The sequence below is a fragment of the Limulus polyphemus genome, unplaced genomic scaffold (genome assembly GCF_000517525.1).
Source record: "Limulus polyphemus unplaced genomic scaffold, Limulus_polyphemus-2.1.2 Scaffold4114, whole genome shotgun sequence".
Lineage (NCBI taxonomy): Eukaryota > Metazoa > Arthropoda > Merostomata > Xiphosura > Limulidae > Limulus > Limulus polyphemus.
Window position 1 is genome coordinate 7,225 of NW_013669724.1, and position 13,008 is coordinate 20,232.

At 30.4% G+C, this 13,008-nt stretch overlaps 1 protein-coding gene across 4 annotated transcripts in view; it reads left to right on the plus strand.

Moving 5' to 3' along the window:
- The window catches only part of LOC106470609, a 76,686-nt gene that overhangs the window by 5,051 nt on the left and 58,627 nt on the right, over positions 1 to 13,008 (plus strand). For all 4 annotated transcript variants that reach the window (XM_013931173.2, XM_022399235.1, XM_022399236.1 and 1 more), the window contains exons 3-4: positions 4,911 to 4,970; positions 7,562 to 7,656. In XM_013931173.2, the coding sequence (XP_013786627.1) occupies positions 4,911 to 4,970; positions 7,562 to 7,656 (155 nt within the window). The remainder of the gene's footprint in view (positions 1 to 4,910; positions 4,971 to 7,561; positions 7,657 to 13,008) is intronic.

The window sequence follows — 13,008 nt, forward strand, 5'->3', positions numbered from 1 at the left end:
TAGAATTATTAAAAGATAAACTTATATTGAATGGTTATAATAATTATGAAATTAGTGAAGCCTTTAAATTATTTTATAATAAATTTCATAAATTATTATAAAGTAAATCATTTACAAATAACTTGAGTACAGTTATTTCTAACTTGAAATATTAAATTAATGAGAGGTCGCTAGCATATAAAATCTTATTATAAAGACTAGCATTAACTTTATAATACTTTCAGTATTTCTGGGTTGGAAAGGCTAACTTTGTTGGTGCATTCACTTGTTGGCACGTACATCTACATGTACAATAAATAAGTTTTAGGATATATTATAATTTCGTCAGAACTATACAGTGCTGAGTGATCGCCTGTATGCTTTTGATGTAATACAGTTTATTTGAAAAATTGTATATATATACATACATACAGTGTGATATTTTTAAAGTTAGTTTTTAAACACTGAAAGCTTGCAAAACATTAAAAACCAATAGGTCTCATATTTGTGATAAATGTTAACTCCAGATGTTTTTATTTTCTATTTGAATATTTTTAAAATTTTGAGGTTAATGAAATTAAAGAATATTCTTGTGTTTAAAGTTTTGTGTGTAACTAAACGTAATTTTAACAAAACGTTTAGAATTTGCTTCGTACTTTTCAACTAATCAGTTTTGTACATGTGGTGAGGTAAAATGCATATTTTTGTGTGTTTTAAATCATTTTGAATCTCAGGTGCACATTGAATATTTTCTTTCTTCTTCAATTACTAACATTCACAAAGGACATTGTTGTGTAGAAAATATACTAATCACTAATGACTAAGAGCTAAGCTTTGCAAAAAAAATGTTTGTCCTTGTCATATGTTCCATGAATAAACAAGATTTTGTCAGACTGCCTTGATAAACAGTATCATGTCAAATACAATAAAAACAACCTGTTCATCTGGGAATCAGTTTTTGTGTACCTGGCTTTACAGGAAGACGGTCTTCTTGAAAGCAGTACTAGTGAAATGCTGTAGGAATTGTAAACTAATTGGAAGTTCACACAAGTTATATTGTTTCAGTCATTGATTTGTTAGGAACAAAATTCTAATTTCTTTTTTTAACTAATTCACAAGATGCATGATGGTTTTTAACCTGTCTAAGTAGCAAGTTTTTCAAGTAGTCTTTTGAGCTTTGTTTAAAACAAAAACACATCTGAATTTGTAGTAGGGACTTGAAAATAATGTAATTAAGTGCTTGGAAATCTCTCCTTCCTCTCTTTAAAGACTGAATGTAGGTATTCAAGAATTGTAAAATGATTTTAGACTTTAGAAGTAACATGCTAAATATGTGTGAAAATATTAAAAATTAGATGGTTTTTGCCTTTCTAACAGATCAGCGAATTACAAAGATTCTGAAGAAGGGCCTCGAGGAAACTTTGCAGAACACTACAACTTACGTGATGACATTAGTGATACTAAGGGATATTCTGAAATTTGCAATCCAAGAAAATCTTGTATGTAACTAACCATATAATTTTTTGCTTAAGGCACCTAAGTAAATTACAAATTCTTTTAGTTGACTTTTTATAAGCAGTGATAGTTGATAAGGTACCTGTTGATTATTAGTTATTTTTGAAAGTATTAATAGTTGTTAAGAGATCAATTGACTGTTGCTGGTTACAAAAGCAGTGATAGCTGATAAGGGACCTGTTCACTGTTGCTACTTTAAAAAGTAATTATATTTCATAAGGAACCCATTGACTTTTGCTTACTTTTGTAAAGAGTGGTAGTTGGTAAGGGATCTTTTAAATAAAAAAATATGAGCTTCTCATTTCAAGACATTTAAAAGTTAGTTACTACACATCAATAAGTTAAGTATTTATTTCTTCCATTTTCTAAATGCTCTCTGGTATGATTTTAGTGATTTAATGTAGATGAAGGGTGAAATTCACTCTTAAGCTTACAAAGCTATATTAAAATTTCAATAACCAACAAACAATAAAGCAGTAGAGTGGGCTTCTGAGTTGACTTTCTTTTTAGATGTTAAATCATTTCTTCTAATTTGATTGAGATATTTGTAATTTTTGTATCACAAAAATTAACTTGCATTTGATGTTATATTGTGCAAATAAGAAAGTATTTGCATTTTAGCATTAGAATTGTAATTAAGTCTGGAAAATATGTTCTTCTGTCAGCCATGCCAATTCTAAAAGAAATTGCTATATTTGTATCTAAAAGCCAAAGTAGAAATAATTTTATTAAAATTATTCTCAGACTGTTGGATCAGCAGCCAAAGTTTTTAGTTCTTTTATCCCTCCAGGAGAGAACTCGTATAGTCCTATTATGGGAAGAGGATGTGAAGGATCACAATTAACAATGCATTCATCTTCATTACCTTCTTCTTCAAGTAAATTAACCTCTACTCCAATGCAAAATGCATCTTCCATTAATCTGTCAAATATTCGAACAGCATCTTGTGATTCATTTATAATCTGTGATAGTGGACATTCCTCTAGTAACCCTGTATCTCTGCTCAGAACTTCCAATTATCCAACTAATACTTCCTCCAGTACTACAGTATCTGTTGTCAGACCTGTAGCCATAAGACCAGAGAAAGTAACACAGCCACAGCAAGCAGTTGTTTTCCCGAAACATCGGGTAGATGATAATGTCACAAACTACCATCAGTCTGACAGCAGAATGGTTCTGGCATCATCCAGTAATATTGTTGATTTTGTGCCTGACCAGAGAGACAGACCAGCAGGACTTGAATTAGAAGAGTTTCTACCCGTGAGTTATTTTATTTCTTGTGTTGAAATATATTAACTCTCTCAGCACGGGCCCAGTCCCATTTTGTGCTTGTTATAGTTTTCATGCTATAACTTTTAAATTAAAAAACATTTTCATGAAATTTTGCATATTATTAGCAAACATTACAAGGCTTTTGTACACAAAATATCAGATTTTTTCATTAAGTTTTAAAATTTCTTAAGTATTGTTTTTCTCATGCCCTTTTTCTTTTCGAATGTTGACTATCCAACGTGCAAAGTAATTTTGGTTTTAAGATTAAAAATACTTTTATGCATCAGAAAACTTTCAAATTTCACATGCAAAATCTTTATGACCTGCAGATAATTATCACAAGTATTTTTTCGAAAAAAATTTATATTTTATTTGTTATTTTCACTACTGTATCTCTGTACAGGTTTGGTCTATTTGACCGACCTCATAATCACCATAAAAAATAGGATATAAGTATAAATGATGCTTTTTTCATTCAGGAATGACTACAAATTATAACATGAAAACACAAATGTTTAGTCTAAATAGTTTAAATCTCATAACATTATACATCTATATATATTTATTATTTTTATTATATTGACCTTTCAGCCATGCCTGGCTAACATTACAGAAGTTGCAATGACGCAGTGCATGTGCACTCATGTTACTGTACCAAGAATATAAAACTGGCTTTTACAAAGTGACCTGTCTTGGCTGTGTTTTAGTGAGCTTGTATCTTGTAAAATACAGTCACATTTCAGCTATAATACATTATATATGTATATACAGTATTACTATTTACAAATAAGTTCTTAAACTTATTTATCTTAAAACATAGAACAGTAAATAATGAAGTATAGCAAACAATTATCTCTTCTATTTACGAACTTTATACTAATTTGCTGCTTGCCATAGGTTGCTAAGCCTTATAAAATTATGTATGTGGAGGATGTAAAGCAAAATACATTTTTTAGGTTTTATATGTGTCTTTTGAAATAAAAAAATTCATAAATTATTATATCGATACCATAGAATTCCACTGTAATTTATCAAGCTTAGTAACTAAGTTGTATTTGGGTATAAAAAATATGAAATTTCAAGCAGACTAAAGACTCAACTTACCAGCTTGTAGTTTTGTATCGAAAGAACAAGATGTTGGCATAATACTTGAAACTGGTTGAGAAAGCCAATTGGGTGACATTCTGAGCTTTCGATTGGTTATTCACACGTCATAGACAGAAGTAGGTGTATGTTAGCATTTCCAAAAATAGAAAGAGGTGGGCATGACCACTGTGTTTGAGTCAGTAAATGTAGTGATATCTCAGCAAATAGAAATAATAGGAGGTTCTTATTTTATATTTTAGCTTGTCAGTATAGGTAATTTGAGTTCCTAATTTGTAAGAAACTGTAGGTTTTGTATTTTGACATCACAAACATATAATTTGAACCAGTGCTGCATTCAACATACCATGTGACACAAAAATATTGATGGGTGTGTTTTTTTAATATGTACTTTTAAATTAAGAAATTAAATAATGTATAATACTAAAATTTATATTATAATCTACAGTTAGATACCAAACTTACTGACATAAATTAATAAAATAGTGGTTGAGTAAAATTTTGAACGTGAGTCGACAAACACGATAACATGGCCTTTGACCCGTGTGGTGTGGGTTAAAGAATTTATGCTTTAATATTTCTGAATAAAAATACAATATCTCATGCACATTTCATTTACAGTGTTTACATTTTTACACAGAAATATTTTAGTATTCTAAAGAAAACAGTTATGCCATCATGTACACTTGCATAACTCATAACTTGGAAACCTTGTAGAAATATACATGGATGTGTGCATACATATGTGTGTGTGCATGTAGAAATATATATATATACATTGAAGTAATAAAATCTTTAGCTTGAGTATCCAAATATATAGAATAATATATTTTATATTTGCTCAAATTAAAAATATTTAATTCTAAGAAAAATAACATCTTATTTAATGAGATGTGTTAAAAAAAAGTAAAGTTTTGGAAGAAAAATTTTCTTGAAAATTTTAGAAAGTAATTTTATTATGTACTTGTAATGTTCTTCCAGTCTTCTGTTTATGTTATTGTGTGAACTGTGACTCAAATTGATGATTTTTAACTTGAAAGCTTCCTTTGGGAAAAAGAGAAGAAGAAGGTTTAGTGGTAGTGAGAGTGAAGATAGCAGAGGTAAGGTCAAAGATGTTACCTATGGTTTCTTTCATTGGTTTTTACAGAAAAGGTTTTTGTCTCAATTAAAAAAAATAAATGCATAAATAAGATTATGTTCCATTTTAACTCTTAAGTGTAAAATTAAAAATATTTGAACAATTTTTACCATAAAATGGTTTGAAATAAACCCCTGTCATATTAAAAACATAGTGAAAGGTCCTGTTTGTGATTCAAACACATATGTATATAATGTGTAAATATTGGCATTGATAAGCCACAGAATATATAGTGTGTGTATGTATATATATTAGAGCTTGATCATTAACTTGATAAATTAATATAACGAATTACTTATGAACATCAATTACACCAATTGTTATTTCATGAAATAACTTAGCAATCAAAATTACAATTAAATCAATTAATGTCACAAAAATGATCAAAAATAGTACTTTTGATATTACTGTTTTTGATTACTTCACCTATCCAAATAATTGAATTATGGCCAATAGGATTTCTCATTATTATTTTCACTTAATTCTAGTTCTAGCTTAATGGATTATTGTCGTGACTCATGGAAATAATAAACTTATTAAAATTAGGGTTTTTGATTATTACTTTTTTGGTAATTTCAACTATTCAAATAATCAAAATGTTGCCATTATGATTTTTAAATTCTTATTTTTTGTAAATCACTTAGGTTTGTTCAGCTTTGGGTTGGCAAGGCCAGGTGATTAGGGGGTTGCTTTGTGATTTGAAGATCAGGGTTTGATTCCCCCCTTTGTCATTGAGGCATTATATTTGTTTGTTTTTGAGTTATAGCAAAGTGTAAATTTGTTTGTTTTTTACATTGTGTTATGTTTCTCAATTATAATTACATAATTGTATTTTTTTCAGTGTTGAATAAAATGTAAAATTGACAATGTGTTACATAGTAAGTTATAATTAATCAATTAACAAATACCACTAATTGCCCATCTCTACTACTGGTATAATTGTTTCAAACAATACTCTGTATGTTGTAACCTAACTGGACTGATGAACTCTAGAGCTGGTTAGTTAGTAGAATTTGCTAATTAATTAATTGGTGAGCTGACTGATTTATTAATTACATTCAGCTAATTGATTTTTGTCACATGAGACTTGATAGGGGGAATAATCAAAAATAGTAATTATTGGAAACATCAATTTCAAGTAGTTGATATTTTTGTGAGCTATGGCACTAATCAATTAAGCTTAATAACCTTTAGGTAATCACAAATAATAATGAGAAATCATAATGGCAATATTTTGATTACTTGAATAGTGGGAATAATCAGAGATACTAATTTCAGTCAGTCGATTGTTTTCGTGACATTAATCAATTTAATTGTAATCTTCTTTAATCAGCTGTTTTATGTGATACGAACTGATCTAGTTGACATTTACAGGTGATTGATTATTTAAATCAATTGAGTTGATCACTGACAGCTATAGTCCTCTAGTTTGATTTTCTTTAATGTCAGTTTAATTTCACAAAGTTAAAAAGTCCTGCTACAAGTTTGGTACTTTTGAAATTATTAAATGCAAGAGCCAAAGATCTGAAATTATGATAAAATATATTTGTTAATCAAACTATCATTCATATTCCATTGGTGTCAGTTTTATTTCCTTAAAACTTCAAAATATAAATTTCAACCTTTTTTGTTTTTGCTGAAAGTTTCCAAAGAATGAAGCCACGAATGCAAATGTCACAGGAGTAGATTAGAAACTAATTATATTATAGAAATTAAAAAGCTAGGTGTGTCCTGTGTTATCTTTCATAATAACTTACAATTTTCAGGTTGGAAAAATTTGATAATATCTAGGGCCTTAAATGTTCTGGTGGCAAAGTAGTCAATTTTAAGTTAGGGTAAAGAAGAACCATTAAAAAAATAAAAATATACACTAAGACAGTTGAAGTTATAAATCTAATTTCACAAAGTAAAATTCATACACTTTTCTTTGAGATGGAAATGAAACAATTAATTATGAAATATTTCAAGGGTAATCCTTTAATACTGTAAAACTTTCTCTATGTAGATATATTATTGAACATAAGAAAGATTGTTTTGCTTGATTCATAAAAAGAATAACATAATAAAAATTACCATTGTTATTGGGCCAGAATAAATTGTTACAAGTATGACTGTTAACATTGCGTTAATCAGAAAATTCAAAAATCCATTTACTAAATATGACAAAAATCACCTTCTTAACTTTATAACCACATTCTTCCAGATTAATGAATAAATTCTGACACAATGGTCAAGCAGGTTTTAGTAAATTTATTTACTTTACAAATCTTATACAAACCTAGCAGAAATTTCAAAACTTGTGTATTATAAAGCAAGTATGGCAAATGAAAGAGAGAACATTGTTCTGCAACTTAAGCATAACCCATTTTATAATAGTAGGTTTATTTCATTTAATTAATCTGCTAGAATATAGAAAATATGAGGCAGATTTTTTAATAGTTTTTAACTCTTAGGCTTTTGTAAAATTATATTGTTTTTAAAGTTATTTTTATATTGCTGAAAATTATTTCTAAAATGAGTAATCATGTGACGAAATTTGTTTTTCTCATGCAGGGCCATTTTCTTCAGCTTCTGGAAACCTAAGACTGTCTGATCCTTCAATGTCTAAGATTTATAACAGCTCTTTCAAAAACAATAAACCAGCAGAGGTAAGTGTTTTTTTGCTTACTTGGATTATTTTACATTTTTTATAGAAAAATGTTAAGAGGCAAATGTTTTAAGTTAACACCTGTAGTCAAAGATGTCTGAAAAAATTTAATTTTTTGGAATAAAATTAAGACTAAACTTAGTAAAACAAAACATGTTTTACAACAGTGTAATACATTTTTTACAGAATTTGTTATAAATTTTGTGAAACTTATGAGTGACAACCAAGATGTTGAACTGGTGACATATTCTAAATATTTCAATCTCATAATAAGTTTGAACATTTAGATTTATTGAGTTCATAGCTGTCATTCAATAAAAGTTTAAAGATATGAGTTCAAAGAACAAAAAAAATTATTGAAAACATTCAGTTAGTGAAAGACAAAAAAATTCTGATACAGTAGTCAAACTAACTGTTTACATAGTTCATTTTAAGTCATAACATTTTTCTTAGTTTATATGTAACTACATGGTCTCACTGTCATCATAGGTTACATGGAGCTGCTAGTTAACAAGACTTCTTTTAAATTTCTGGGCAAAGCATATTAATTGTTTTGTCCTTGTCCAGGTTTGTCAGGATTAATGTGTAAAAATATTTCAACCATAAAATGTTTTAAAGAAATTACAGAATAATCACATGAGTACATTATCTCTTTGATGCCTTGGTGGGTGCAGCCTACTTCAAAAGTAAAATTGCACAATACCCCCAGTGGCTCAATAGTAAGTTTCTGGACTTATGACATTAAAAATTGCGTTTTGATACCCGTGAAGTGCACAGCACAAATAGCTCATTGTGTAACTTTGCACTTAACAATGAACAAAACACACAATCTAAAAAAATTAAGATAGTCTAGAGTTGAAATTTTTTCAATGAAAAAGTTTTACTTGTTTAATTTTATACATAAAAATAATAAAGAGAAATTTTTAATTTGGGTTGATTTCAGTGAGCTGCCAATGAAATCATTTATGTTTATGAAGTTCCTGATTTTTTTATGAGCATAGTGTGGCACATTTAGCCCTCTAGGAGGAAAATCATAATAGATTTTCACAAAAAGTGCTAATTTGTCCTTCTGACTTGTTTACAAATGAAGTTTTATCAATTTTTAACCAATCTTTGTTTTTCAACCTCAGTTGTCATGTTGTGCAGTAAATGCTTATATGTCAGCTTTAGGAAGTCGAAGATTCTGATCGAAACATCTAGTTAAAATTATTTTTTCCATTTTTTTGAACTATAAAAGCGATTACACTTTCATTTCAGCAATGATTTATGTAGAGGTTAGAACAAAGTGCTTGGTGATATATTGTGAAAAGAAAAATGCCTTTGAAAAGCTTCTTTTGTAATTGCAGCCCCTGATTTTTTTTCTTAAGCTTGCAAAAATCATGCTTTCATTTTATACTCCATTTGAAGTATGATAGGAACATAACTGTTTTGTATAGAACAAGATGAGATAGGCTTAGTTAAATAATTTTGCATTGACCATATCAAGTTTCATTTTGTTGATGAGACTTGTTTTAGGCCTTGTTTGCATTAGAGCATATTAGCTCTTAAGTAACTGCTCAAAAGGTTGAAAAAAATCACCAGAAATAAATGTAAAAACAACTATATATAAATGAATATCAAATGGGTTTAAAACTTCTAATTAAAATTAAAAAAAAGTCACCTTCCTATGAATTTGGCATTGTAAAAAAGTTATTTTTATTGTATGCCAGTTATTGTAAACACTGTAAAACTATCTTTTCTTAAAACAGAGATAAAGTTTACAGTTTTATAAAATAAAAACTATTTGAAAATTTTTAAAGAATGTAGGAAGGCTAAAAAAATCAGTAACAAAAAATCTACAACAAAGGTAAGCATTTTTAATTGTTTCTCAGAAAAAAATACCACAATGGTAACCTTTAAAAACTTCAAAGTTGCAAAATCTTACAAATATCACTTAAAAAATAAGATATTTTATTTTCAAAAGCTACATAAACTGTAGAAATTAGTTCTGTAGTGTCAGTCATTCAGTAGTTTCTTCTGTGTAATGCAATTTAACAAACCATATAACAGGTGTGTCGAATTGATGCTCCCGGGTCTCAGAGAGTCAACATTTAGTCTATGCAGCAAAGTGCATATGATACAACTGCTGAAATACAAAGGAATGTCTACCTTGTTTTTGTATGAGCCACTAGAGTATTCAGTTGAAAAAAAAGTGTTATTATTATATTACTTATTAAATCTCATCCCATATACTCAACAAGTTGTACCTAATTTAGGTAACTGTACACAAGATAATCCATAGAAGCTGTCCTTTTAAACAACCATTAATCATGAGTACATAAGCTGCTTCCCAAACACATTATTGATGGAAAAACAAACTGCAAAAATCTGTATAAAAATATCTTCTACATTAGATTTTGTTGTAACATAAGTTGAGATTTGAGTATAATTGTATGATTATGAGAAGAAATGGCAATATTCTGTTGATCATGAGATGATAAGGACTCGTACATGGTTCAATAGACAGTGGATGGGTGGCTGAGGATTGGAGAGTTGCTTATGTTACTCCTACTTTTAAAGAGGGGGATAGGTGATGACTTGGAAGTTACAGATCAAGTAGTCTTATTTTTGTAGTGTGAAAAATTCTTTGTTTTCGGATATTTATACTTAGCTTCTTGAGGGATGTTTACACTAGCTGTCCCTAATTTTGAACAGATAGACTAGAAGAAAGACAGCTAGCCAACAGTCTTACCATCAACTCGTGGTCTACTTTTGTCTAAAGGAGTAGTGAAATTTGATTTTCACCTTTATAATGCACCAAAGGCTCTAAAATGCAGAGTATTACTAGGGGGGCTGACCCTGACAATCGTAATTCACCTGAAAAAATCCCCCCCTTTTCTCACAGAAAGTAACACAAAACAAACAAGGAAGCTGGTGCAGGGCCTAATTAAAAATAAAGCACTGAATACTCGTGACTGAAAATTTATTTTTTGACAAGCTAAAACTTAAAGCATGAAATGACGTTATTTTGCAAAAGACATGATTTATCCCAATGTGAGTTTTGCCAATACACAATTCACGCATACACTAATGTGAGGGTGAATAAAATCAACCTCAGGTACAGAGTGTAGAGTGTTCAAGCCAAAAACAATCTAACAAATTTCACGTAACATTAAATTTAATTGTTTTGGAAACTTTCCACTGTTTATAATAGATAAATAAGCACTATGTTTAAAATTACTAGTGACCGAATAAAATGAAGATGCCGACTTAAATCGCCCACAGAAAAGCTTCAATTTCCTGATAGGGGTAGGAAATGCCAAACAAAAATTAAACATAAAAAATCAAAGGGAATGTCTAAAACCCAAGCTCAATGTAGCAGGCTGCTTGTTGCACTCATCACTGTTGAGGCAAAACAATAAATAAACTTTTGCAGAAATTTGGAGTTGTATAATTTGACCCCTGTATACTTTTATCCAAGCAAGGTCTGCAGTATTTGTTATTTTTAAGAAAAGACCTGCTGTTCAGCTGACGTACTTGCTTATCCAGCTTTAGATAAGTCAAAGTGGAACTGATTTTAACTAATACACAAACTTTATATCAAGAAATCATTTCCAGTCTGCACAGCAGTGAACAAAGTTTTGGGTAAGTTCGTCAAGATTGCAGTATGTCAGACTTTATACGATTCCAGCCCTTGATCTTGTTACTCAGGTGCAATGCTGTTTTCCATAGATGTTGAAAGTTCTCCTCACTTTGGAAACCTTGAAGTGTCATCAATGTCATGTTAGCATTACGTGTTGCTGTAATAACATCAATGGTTTTGCCTTGGAGATATTTGCTGAGGCTGTTTGTGTTGGAAAGAATGAGTTTCAGTAAGCACAAACCTATTATATAATCAAAGTCACAGATTGCATTTATAAGTGCTCTACTTTCTGACTAAGTTTTTGGATCCCTGTCCTCTGAAAACCTGGGCAACATTTTCACAATCCTCTCCAACTGCTCCTAAACAGCCTCCCATTGACACAACTATCTTGTCACACTCAATGATTTGAGCATCAAAGCAAGATGCTCACTATCCATTTTTATGTCTCCAAACAATGTGCACCATTTAGGGCTCGCTTCTAAGAAGTTGTAAAGACCCTGGATTGTGCCTGAGGTATTTCTGAAAGGCTCAGTGTGAGTCATTGTGTTCTGGAGTGCTAGTTTTAGCAAGTGACCATAGCAGCGAATGTAAATATCTAAGGGAGAACTAATTTTCATCCCAGTCGCTAATCTTTTATGAATGCCACTCATGTTTGAAGCACCATCAAAACTTGCTAACAATGTTTTCCAATTCCAAATTGAGTTCCGCGATGACTTTCTTCGCTAGCTCATAGTGCCTTGCCCTCAGTTGATTTTGTGGCATAAAAACTGATGAATAGCTCTGTTTTTCATTCCTCCAGTGATGAAACTCAAACACAATGCAACTTCCTCAGTTCTGCTAATGTCAGATGTCTTATCAATTATGATTCTGAAAAGGCGACTCAGCCTCACATCATTCATGATGTGTTCCAGCACGAGTTCATCAATTATTTGGAGAATCTCATTTTGTATTCTAGTTGACGTCCATTGGGCATGATTCTCTAGTTGGCTTTTTGGCTTGTCTTCCAGCTAGGGTATATCTTTACACCTCAAGTGAAGCAATTCCAAAAAATTCACCCAATTGTTGTCTGATATTCTACCAATCGTATCTTGTTTTCCTCATGTCCGTGCTGCTCAGTGTTTTATGGGGCATAAATATCACGCATTCAATGATCACTTTTAGGGAGTTGCGATTTTGCTGAACATATTGCGTATGCACAGTATCCAGTTGAGTGAGGTTTGCTTCTTACTGTTGGATCTGGCAAGAGCCTTTTTTTTTCCATTTCATAAATTGAAATGAGTCATTGTTCAGATATTCCTGGCACACATAAGATGAACTTTTGTTAACCAGGGACGCTACTTGTACAATTCTGACTCAAAATCTCTGATGAAATTTTCTTGACCAAAATTTTTCAGGTCTTAAATAGTCATTATTGGTTGCAATTGCAGATAATGTTGGATGCAGCAAATTTGAAACATGAGAGCTGGATGGCTGCTTTATAGATATAAACTCGAAAGCATTGGATGACTCATCCTCACTGTTATCTGAATCTTGATCACTGAAATCTGAAATTGTCACTCTCAATATTGAACATGCTGTCCAAAGTTCTTGGAACATCATTTTGAGAAGGACCTGCATGGTTTCCAATTTCTTATGCATGTAATCAGACCCAGTGCTTACTGTCATCAGTAGCTGTTGATCTTTATGTTCTTCAAATAAAAATATTATATTGCTTTTTTTTTATATTGTTGA